Source organism: Lactuca serriola, chromosome 7 (assembly GCF_051521515.1).
Source record: "Lactuca serriola cultivar US96UC23 chromosome 7, Lser_US96UC23_V15, whole genome shotgun sequence".
Classification (NCBI taxonomy): domain Eukaryota; kingdom Viridiplantae; phylum Streptophyta; class Magnoliopsida; order Asterales; family Asteraceae; genus Lactuca; species Lactuca serriola.
In genome coordinates, this window is record NC_136414.1 from 35,731,818 (window position 1) to 35,744,019 (window position 12,202).

The 12,202-nt window shown below is 36.8% G+C and overlaps 1 protein-coding gene across 1 annotated transcript; it reads right to left on the bottom strand.

Annotated features, from left to right (window-relative positions):
• Positions 1 to 11,217: 11,217 nt before the first annotated feature.
• Positions 11,218 to 11,658, bottom strand: LOC145063880 (uncharacterized). Its single transcript, XM_079011447.1, has one exon. The coding sequence runs from the start codon at positions 11,656 to 11,658 to the stop codon at positions 11,218 to 11,220; it is 441 nt and encodes a 146-aa protein (XP_078867573.1).
• Between the last annotated feature and the right edge of the window lie 544 nt (positions 11,659 to 12,202).

Here is a 12,202-nt window from a genome sequence, read left to right on the forward strand (position 1 = left end):
TGCTCCAAGCACGCGCACTATGTTTACCTATGGTCCTCACTTTATGAAATAGATCAATTGAACACATTTCCAATGATGCACATTTCACAATTCCAAATCCTTATCATAAGTGTAAGAATACCAAATTCTTCCACTATTAGAATGTGTTAGATTCTAAGCTATCATGCAATGATCCCTTTTGTAATGTTAAGGCACCAAAGTCATAGAGACTTTGCCAATTACAAAACTTTCCATTAGATATTGATAATTAAACAATTCCATGGATGTGAAGTCTCAAATTCAAAGTACGTTCCTTTGAACATCCTTCTTGCATAAAAGTTTCTAGCCTACACATAGATTCTTAATATCCAACTCCCATTATGGAAACATTTCCATATTTGCCATACAATGATTCATTCTTAATAGAATCCTATATATTCATAATAAAGTCAATATGGTCCATTCATTACCATACTTCCAACTACCCACAAGCGACCAATCCTTAGCGAACCTTAGATCGTCCTTGATAGTTGTTCAACTACTTAAGTCATATCCAGTTCTGGTTCTTTTTCCCTCTTAATGCGCTAGGCATTTGAGAAATCAAAACAGGCGAATATTATAGCATATGCAATCGATCCTATACCCGAAGCATATGAGATACGATTCATAATGTCTTACATAAAGACATGATACTAGACCTGTCTTTTGTTATGATATTTCATATATAGAATTTCTTATGTTGAAACATTTCAACATGACACTTATGACAAAGTCTATTAAAATTTCAATATAAGCTTTTAGATTTGAAATGAAGTATGATTACCTCTCCCTTAAATCCTTCTATAGCGAAACAACTTTTCAAACTTTTCACCTTTGCAAATTAAAACTTTGTTTCCTGTAAACAGCATTGCTACCTTGCAACACTCATCATAACGATTATGCTCCCACTAGCATAATAATTATTCTTACTAACATAAAAATTATGCTCCCACTAGCTTTGACATGTACCCAGAAATTAGCTGGACTTCTAGAAATCAATACTTATTGACTTTCTTACCAAAATCCAGATTTCTGATACAAGATGCTTCGATAAGACTTTATCTAGGCTTCTCAACCTTATACATCTTTCATTAGAAAGCTCATATGTGTGTCTAAACTATTTTAAAACTTATAGCAATAAGTCCCAAATTTTTAAACCTTTTTCTATTTCTCACAATTTGAACTATGAAGAGGGATGTCGTAATCATAATCGAATTTGAGAACGCAATGAACATAACTGCTATCTCCTCAAAATCTACTTAGTGAAAGCGTTTCCTCACAAACATTTTCATGAAGCGGAGAGAAACCTTATGTCACTTGGATTTTATGGTGTATGTGTTCCCATCCATGTGAATCTGTCATTTCCAACAATTATCATAAGATAAGGTCTATGATAAATTCAAACTCATATGGACTGAACTTGTTCAATCTTGCTTTCTTGCCTTCTGGCAGCACAAGGGCCTACCATTGCTTTCAGATTGTTGAGCAGCTCACCTATATTGGTCAATGTACTTTCATTGATCAAGGTGCTTTGCCTTATGCAATCAGATGAGAACTCATAGGACTCACATGCATAGTTAACTTAACTGGAATGGTCACAGAAACGAGCATATGTCAACACGATAGGTTACAAACCTCAAGTCATGTGCTAGTGATAAACGATACGTTTATTCTTGATTAGTTCTTGAAGCTATTCAAGACCATTAAGACTCTCACTGACCTCTCGACATATAAGATTCCTTTGTCAAGAAACATTCCTTGACAAACAAATATTCAAGAGTTAGTGCGGGTTCTTATGAAGAAAAAACACTTCATACAATTGGTCTTTGTTTTATCCAAAACATCACAACTACCAATTCCAAATGTGCAAGAGTAAGAAACATTTCTACTCCACATTTTATGAGTGTTATAAACCTTCTTCAGATTATGTCACTCAAGGCACAATCTAAGACTTGATTTTCGGAAGGAAGTACGACACATCTTTCTTGTTTTAACCATTTCAACAATTCTCGATTCCTCTTCTTAGTCATACTTATGCACTAAAGTGTCCTTAGAGGATCAATTGTGACATGGTTCCATATCATAAGGATTATTATAAAACACAATGCTCAAGTACTCTCATTTCCTTTCAGATTGGAGAAACTTTTATCTTTCTGCTTAATTGATTCTTCTTATTCAATCTGTTATTCATTGAAACTTTTTCAATGATTCAGAATCACACTTAATCTTGTAAGCATAACCATATTTACTAAATTTTTAGTAAATCATGAAGAATAGTATTATCGTTCTTTATGGCGGACTTGACTAGTGCACAACAATGTGTACTACATTTCCTAGTCCATTACTTGACTCACATCTACATGTGAACAAGAAATTAGTCTTAATTTCCCAAAGATTAAGATTCTCATTCATCATATAATACAAGTTGTACGATTCCAAGTTTCTGTCCAATTGAAACTTGGTTGATAAGAACCTTTCCTTATTTGGTAAATTATGACATTACCACTAACAATAGAATCAAATCTATTGCTAAAAATATATAAACACCAATTTTCACAAATGTCATTGCAAGGAAATATAAAGTAAGACAAAATCAAAATTTTTCTTTATTTATAAAATGCAGAAAACTTGTCCTTACAATGCAATTACAAATGAAAATTATGTTACTAAATATCCCTAAGCAATCTATCATAACTCTTAAACAGCAGCTCAAAAATCTGATCATCGAACCAAGCGATCGGAATCCATCTCGTCGCGACCAGACTCAGCTCACTCTTCCTTTAAGCTTCCTTTCTTTTCTTCAATCCTACGGCAGCTTTGCATCCAATGCCCTTTATTTTGGCAATATAAACAAACAGAATCTTTTGGAATGGCACATGGGATTATCTCAGACTCGTCCTTCCTCTTATGATCAAACTTTTTGATCAAGGCCGATTTTTCTCCCTTGGGAGAAGAAACCATTTCTGGACTATCTCCTTTGTCATTGTTTGGGTCCATGGAAATTTGGGATGCATATCTTCCAATCAAATTTGCTTGACCAATGCACCAAATCATTGCTGATTCAACAACAATTAGCAAATATGTAAGATCAATAAGGGTCACGTCATGATCTGTCATATGGTAGTCATTAACAAACTGACCATGCGACTCGGGAAGTGATTGAAGAACCAAGTCAATAGCCAACTTCCTCTGGAAAATGACACCCAACATTCCCAACCTATCAATATGCAACTTCATCTCCAAAACGTGAGCACATACAGACTTTCCATCTTCGTGTTTGCTTGCCAATAAGGCTTGAGTGACCTTAAACTTTTCAAGTTGAAGAACATGTGGGTCAGGGATAATTATTAGAGGAGGTGAAGGAAGTGAAGTATGATTTCTAGTTTCTCGATCAAAACGTGGAACGTCATCTTCATGAGGAAAGCTTTTTCCAAAATATTCGGGAATATCATAGTTGTCTGAACAAGAGATCTACAAGGGTGAAATTCAAGTTAGTTGATTCAATCCTTAATATAACTCCCAAATGAAATATTATGGCTAGGACCCAACACAATAATTTTACAATTCGGAACATGGATGTCGTAATCCAATTGTAAATTATTTGTCGGTAGGTAAATGACGATTTACCAATTCCACCACGATAACGAAATTTTAAACGAATTAGGTTTTTTATATGAAACTCCTAGATCTTTTGAGATTCATTGAAATTTTCAATGACATATTTAATCTTGATTATTCCCTTCAAGTTTGTGATTGGGATATCGAGGATCACAAACAAGGTGTGAATAACGATGCAAATTAGCTTGGTACTCTCGAAGTCATATATCACCTAATTAATGTGCCGGTTAACCACATACGCTCCATTGATCTATGATAACCTACAAGCTACTTATTGCCATCCTTCATTAGTCTCATATTAGTGTGCCGGTTAACCACACACGCTCCACTAATGACCAATAAGGTGCAATGTGCAATTTCATGGGTTAACATAAAATTCACATTTTTCCTAAAGTAACTAAGATTTGGGAATTTATAAAACATTTAGTTACTTTGTATACTTATCATTATACTTTTTAATGAGAATCAATGTTCTATCCTACCTGTTCCGCTAACGACCCTCCACTAGTCAAGGAAGCAGTGTGTGAGAGTGGACACCCATTCAATCACCATTTTATAGGCAATTTCCTTATACCCTCTTTTAGACCAACTTCGTGAATGAGGCCAACTAACGATAAGACTGAATTTTACTTATACATATATAATATATTAAACTTTTAATTTTATATAGTATAAGGGTGTATTTTATACATTTAAAATACTAGATGGTTTAATCTATTAATAAATCAGACTCTTAAATTAATTAAATTTAAACCATGTCATTATGGATTTATTAATTCTCTCTTTTAATTAAACACTTAATTAATTTAATAAAACCATAAGGGTGAAATTTGAATTATTCAAAATATCAAGGTTCTAAATTTAAGATTTCAAAATTAAAGCTATATAATCAAGTTTATATTACAAAACCACGAGGTGCTCTTTTAAAACTTTTCAAAATACTAGGGTTTAAGAATTTAATATTTCAAAATTAAAACTTTTAATTAAATTTTAAATTCCAAAACTTGAGGGCAAGTTTTGAAACTTTTCAAAACCTTTTAGATCAAATTTGATAACAATTAAATTAATCATATAATTTATCTATATCACAAAATTTGAACTAATATAATTTCATATAGAAAGATAATTCACATCAAATTCTATAAACAATTAATTTATCACATAAACAAGTAATTATCTCAAAATTTAACAATCATACTTCAATTAGATGAGGATAATCATTACCTGATCATAAAAAAACGATTTTTATTAGTCAAAACAGTTTGTGGTAATGATCCTAATCCAAATCTAGAAAAAAAAAACCCCCGAAAATCTGCCAACAGATGATCAAACTCGTCGAGTTGGCTCGACTCGTTGAGTTCCTTCATAGGATTCGTTGAGTCCACCAGTCAGAGAGTAGATTTCAGTTTGCTTCTACTTTGAACAATTAACCAATGCATCAATATAACAGAAAACACCTTAAGCTTTGATACCACTGAAGGGTTTTGAGCACTATAACAATCATATGGTGCACATACAACCCTAATGTTTTGGATATAAGTTTTCTCAAGTTATACATGCAATTTTCATATTGTCCAAAGCATGAACCTTAACTAGCATACAATTTTGAGATTTACAACATAAAACAAGTTAGATGAATACCTCTTTGTTATAGCTTGTAGAACTTGGCCTTTCAAGAGCTTAGTACCTCAAACATGGTACTTCAAATAAGTCACAAACACCAAAAGCAAGAGGAGGATTGTGAGAGAGAGGTTAGGAAACACCAAAATCGGCTAGGGTTTCACTTTTGAAGTGATTGGCCGACTTTGGGAAGGCTAGGGGTTCAATTTATAATGTGGAATCCTTACGGTTTCTTACATAATACTCGAATTTACATAGATTTAGTCCATCCCTAGTCAACATGGATCATTGGCCCAAACTATAAGTATTGCTGATTTACCTAATCAGTCCCTGTAAATTTAATCAGTCCCTTTTTATCACTAAATTAATTCCAAATTAAATCTTGATCAATACCAATTAAATAATATGATTTCTCAATTAATATATTATTCTTATAATATATTAATAAATCACAAATAACGTCTTTCTCAAATATCCATCCTATCAAATTGCTCTGGTGAAGCCAACCCAAAAGGACCATGCGATTATCGGGTCAAGTACATACCAATTATAGTTATGGGCTTAGACACCTAATCCAACAGTACGCGGGGCGTACGAGGGTTAGAGGAAAACCCTAATATTTGGTATTAGACCCTATATAAACACATTTAGTCCTTAGGGTTGGCCTCTTTGCCAGCCTCCAAGTCCTCAAAACCCTAGAAATCGATCTTTAACCTTCATGATGGTATTTTGAGCTCATGGTGTCCATTTTTGGTGTGTTTGATCCATTTCCAAGAAAATGGATCTTGGTGAAAGGATGGGGATCAAGGAAGAGCTTATGGATCTGGATTATGGGCTTCATTTCCTACTTGTTTGAGGTAAAAAGCTATGAACTTGATCATGGATGTCTTAGATCTAGCATTTATGAGTTTTTTGTTCATTTTGGTCCCAAGAATGAGATCTAGTGGTTTGGTACCACTCCAGGAGCTATGACTTGCTCCAAGAATGACATCTAGTGGTTTGGTACCACTCCAAGAATGAGATCTAGTGGTTTTGTTCATTTTGGTCCCAAGAATGAGATCTAGTGGTTTGGTACCTGAAACACATAACACATAACACGGTAAGCATAAAGCTTAGTGAGTTCTCCAAAATACCACATACAACACATTAGCCAATTGAGGCTATAACTCTATAATACCCTCCGGTCAATGTGTCTCAGTGGGACCCTCTAGTCCCACAACTCTGATGGACCCTCCGGTCCTAACTATGTGGACCCTCCGGCCCTAACTCTGTAACTCTAAATACACATAACATAAATTGCACAGACATAATGCAGTAATATCACAGTACTCAAATAAACACATAAGACCCTCTGGTCGCACACAGATACCACTCTAGGTAAAGTATAGTGAGAAGACTCACCTCGAAACAAGTAAGCTAATACACCTCGTACACGAATCACCGATCTAGCCTCCACCTAATACATGTGATGATTATCTCTAATTAGACCACAATTCTAATAAACTCATATTAACCCCTTTTTAACTCTTGGTAAGGGTAAAAGACCATTTTACCCCTTCATCGTCTCAGTTACTCACATTTGCTCAAAACTCTAAAAGTCATCCGAAGTCAAACTTGAGTCAACAGTCCATGTTGATCCAACTCGTCGAGTGCGTCAGGAGGACTCGTCAAGTCCCCATCGTTCCTTCAGAGACCTTATGAAAACCAACTCTACTCGTCAAGTTGACCCGTTAAATCGACGAGTTACAGACATAATGCAGTAATATCACAGTACTCAAATAAACACATAAGACCCTCTGGTCACACACAGATACCACTCTAGATAAAGTATAGTGAGAAGACTCACCTCGAAACAAGTAAGCTAATACACCTCGTACACGAATCACCGATCTAGCCTCCACCTAATACATGTGATGATTATCTCTAATTAGACCACAATTCTAATAAACTCATATTAACCCCTTTTTAACTCTTGGTAAGGGTAAAAGACCATTTTACCCCTTCATCGTCTCAGTTACTCACATTTGCTCAAAACTCTAAAAGTCATCCGAAGTCAAACTTGAGTCAACAGTCCATGTTGATCCAACTCGTCGAGTGCGTCAGGAGGACTCGTCAAGTCCCTATCGTTCCTTCAGAGACCTTATGAAAACCAACTCTACTCGTCAAGTTGACCCGTTAAATCGACGAGTTACAGCATGATCAGACTTATCGGGATAAACCCTAAGCAACTCGTCGAGTCAGCTCATGGACTCAGCGAGTTCGTCCATTCTATACTCTCATTCAGACGTTTTAGGGTAGATCTATCACTCCAAATACTAGATCTAGACTCCCCAGGCTCGATTGTCACATAAAGCTTCGATCTTTACGTTCATGCATGGCATATTTGCTCCATAACGCCATTACAAGCTCCAAAGAAAGGTTAGATTCTCATGAGTTTGCCCCTAGCTCAATAAAGCTTGGATCTTTGGACTCTCAAGGCCTCCTATAGTCCAGATATGAGGTTCTAACCTCAAACCATGCTCAAATAACTCAAGGGCACAAGATGATTGGAAGAAAACCCTAAAAACTCCCAAAAATGAGATCTAACGAAATATGTGGCCAAGGTGAGAGCTTTTTACCTGTGAATAGATGCTAATGATAGAAGAACACTAGATCCACAGCCTCTCCTTGATTAGATCCACAATGCTCCTCAAATCCTCCTCCAAAGATGCACAAGAATGCTTAATATGGTCTCTCTCTCTCTCTCTTTCTCTCTCTACACAATGAATGGGCAGGATTAGGGTTTCTCTTTGTGAACTGTGGCCGCATAAGGAGGCTATAAGTGCCTTTAAATAGGTCCCAAACCCGGAGATTTAGGGTTTCTCATTCCAGCGCCTACTCGGCGAGTCACCTCTCGGACTCGTCGAGTAGATCACTAAACCCACGTGGCCATTCGCGATACGACTCGATGAGTCGTAACACCAACTCGTCGAGTCACTCTATAAACTTCAAAAATAAATATTCAAAAATCATGTACCTGAGATTCCGGATGTTACAGTACACATGATTCGGTTTGTGAGGGTCTATAAATCCTTGAGGTTGTTCTAAATACACTGTTTCTTTTAGGCCACTGTGTAAAAATGCATTTTAGAAATCAAGTTGTCAGAGAGGCCACTGTTTTGTAATCGCAAGAGAGAGAACAACTCTGATGGTAGTGGATTTCACCACTGGACTAAATGTCTTCGTGTAGTCAATTCCTGATTACTGTTTGAAACCTTTTGCAACAAGACACGCTTTGTAGTGTTGAATCGTCCCATGTTTATCCCGCTTGATCTTGTAGACCCATTTGCAACCTACAATATTAGAACCAATAATACGAGGAACTAATGATCAGGTGTCATTTCATAGTAGTGTCGAGTATTCATCAGCCATGGCCTTACGCCAATGACAATCTTTGTTAGCCTCAGTAAGGTTGGTTTTGGTGCTATTGGGTTAGGTTTCAGGGCTGTCAAGACTATTTGGAGGGTTGTCGGGGCTGTTTTGAGGGCAGGTGGGATTGGTTTGACGGGTGATGAGACTGTTTTGGGGTTCATTTTCGTTGTTTTGAGATGTGGCAAAGCGATCAAATGAGGAAGCTTGATGTGAAGGTTTAGGAGCTTTATGGCGACGCGAGTAAGTTTTAGTTGGAATGATAATGGGTGTAGTGGAGATAGGTGTAGGAATATGTGTGGATGTCGGATAGAATGAGATATGGGGGTTTGATGGTGTGGTGGGTGAGGAGTTGGGTGATGGTGTAGAAAATGGAAACGAATATTTATTGAAGCGAACATGATGAGCAATGCAGATACGCTCGGATCGAGGGTCAAAGCATCGATAGTTGTGATGGAGAGTGTTATAGCCAAGAAAATTGCAAGAGATAGATCGAGAATCCATTTTATTGGAATTATACGATCGAAGATGAGGATAGCATTGGCATTCGAAGACATGAAGGAAAGAGAAATCGGGTTTGTGTTTAAATAGAATTTCAAACGGAGAGATGGTGGAGTTGGATCGGGAGGGCATAAGATTTGTGAGGTAGACTGCGGTTTCAAAGGCAAAGTGCCAAAAACGCTGAGGAACATGAGATTGTGTCATGAGGGTGAGACCGGTTTCGACAATGTGTAAGTCCCCAAATCTGGAACCAACTAGTGATCAAACACTTGAATAAGCTATAAACAATGAAAACAAGAAGGAGTAGAAGCAGAATTGATCCAAATTGCACACGTTCTATTAGCCGTAAACATCAGGTACAATGGAACACACACATACAACCGTTAACACTTCTGACAAGACTGGCACCTATTTATATTGAACAGTAAACTGCAAACGGGTTCACGACCGCAAACAGTTTGCATCCGTAAACACCACTTGAACCGAAAACAACATGTTTTCGGTTCACCCAACTGTAAACACCCTAAAATACACAAACAAACACTAACAAGACCTATACAGATGGATGCCTAGCCCAAACCAACAAAATGTGACCTAACACAATGTGACGGTGATGTCTTTAACGATTCCATTTTCTTCGCTAGTATGAGGGCACGAAATACGATAAATGACACCGATTAAAGAGAAAAGGTTGGATAGTTCCCAAAACTACCATCCCCAATCAGTTTGAACGAATTTGAGTTTACTAGAGAATTGGTGTTCAGCCACTTTTACAAAGTGTGTAAAAACAATGAAGACATCATATTTATGTTTTAAAGGAAACAACCACATGAATTTGGAAAAATGATCAACATATAAAAGAAAATAAGAATGATCGTCAAAGGAGGGCACGGGTGTGGGAGCCTAACATCAGAAAAAACAAGGTCTAAAACATGAGTACTTTTATAAGAAGAAGATTGCAAATTAAGTTTAGAAGACTTGACAATAGACAAGCATTATAATAAAAATCAAAGATTTTATTGGAAACAGGTAAACAATATTTAGAAAGCATAGATTGAAACATCTGAGAGTGAGAATGCCTGAGATATTGGTGTCATGTGGTTATGCTTGCACGAGTTGTAGAGAAAGCAACTTTGGGACGTGGAAGAGTTGCAGCAAGCTTTATTGAATAAAGGCCACCATCACTTGGACCTGTGAGAAGGATAGTGTGAGTATTCGAATCCTTGATAACAAAAAAAAAGAAACATGAAATTCAAAATAGACATGATTATCAAGGCATAATTTTTGGACAGAAAGAAGATGTTTCTTGATCTCAGGGACATGAAGGATGTTGTCTAGGTGAAAAGTTTTGGTAGTTGAGTAAAGTTTTGAAAAACTAATGTGAATGATGGGAAGGGCCTTACCATTTCCAAGATGAAGATTTTCATCACCATAGTAAGATGTGGTTGAAGTGAAACCTATCATGTACGGTGCCACATGATTGCTAGAGCCTGTGTCCGGAAGCCAAGACGTAGAGGTGGTGGTTGAGCGATTATCCATATAGTTTGCGGATGGTTTTTGTCTTCCTTGAATCGTGGATGGATCGCAGTTTGGGCATTGGGATGTAATATGACCAATCCCATACCTATTACAAGTGTCATACACGATGTTTTGCTTAGAAACCCAACTGAACTTTTTTGAATTTCATTGTCTTCCTCCTTGATTACGATTTCCACGTCCACCACGGTTACGAGGCCCACCTTGGTTTCTGCCGTTACTAGGAGATCCAGAGTTGTTTGTGTAGTACGCTTGAGGAGTCTATGTAGATAATGTAGTAGGCGTAGGCTGGACTTGAAATCCAAGACGAGACACAAGATGGTGTATGGACTGAATTGTATCTGTCAGAAGAGAAGCTCCAGTGGTTGTGTTGACAACAAAGGCTTGAGCCAGAGGAACCTCGGAAACTAGTTTCTGAACCAGAAACTCATGATTAGCCAAGAGTGCAGGAAGTTCGGAGAAGACGATGGTAAACTGCCTGAAAAGAAGACTTTGTTTGACTCTGTTGTACTCATCCTAAAATCCTACAACAACTAACATAACAATATCTTTGTCTGACATGGGCTGCCCAATGTTAGCAAGAGCAGTGGCATACTCTTGTGCTCTAGTAAAATAGGCAACAGAAGTCTCATCACCCTTCATTTGTATCTTCAATAATTGTGTTTTTAACAGAAATTCCATTGATGACGTGTTAGGGGCATAAGCATGTTCAAGGGTTAGCCAGAGATCATGAGAAGTTGTACCTTGGACATGTTGGAATGATGCTTCTAATATAGTTGACATGAGTATCATATGAACATGTGCATCATTTGGGATCCAGATTGAAGGAATAGGATTGGATGTAGTAGTAACGGGATCTCCTTCTTTACTTGGTGTTGTGACTAGAGGTGCAAGGCATAGGATTGTGCCATCAACATAGCCAAAAAGATTGTTGGCGATGAGAAACGGTTGAATCATAGCCTTCCAATATCCATAGTTTGTAGGAAAAAGGGTGAAACCAAACTTATGGGAGTTGTGAGATGTCTTTTATGCTAAAGAGAATGCAGTAAGAATAGTCATGATGAAGAGAAGTAGCAGAAAAAGATAGTGGGCAGCAGGTGGTAGGCGGTAGCAGCAGGGAGGCAGGTGACGGCTGGATTAGGGTTAGGGTAGGAGGTGCCAATTTTTAGAGAGTGGATTATTGGCTCTGATGCCAAGTTAAACTTGGTAATTGTATATTGTATTCATCAAGTGAAAATATTAATGTGTGTGTGTGTGTATATATATATATATATATATATATATATATATATATATATACACACTACCCATTTACACAAAGAACCCTCTATTATAAACATTTATCTAACAAGTATGATGATATATTAGGTTTAGAACTGAAACTACATTGTTGTTTTATTATATACTACATTGATGCCATTTGAATTAATACAAACACATAGAACACACAAACATACACAAAACACACATACAACACACAAAAACATAAATATCCTACACA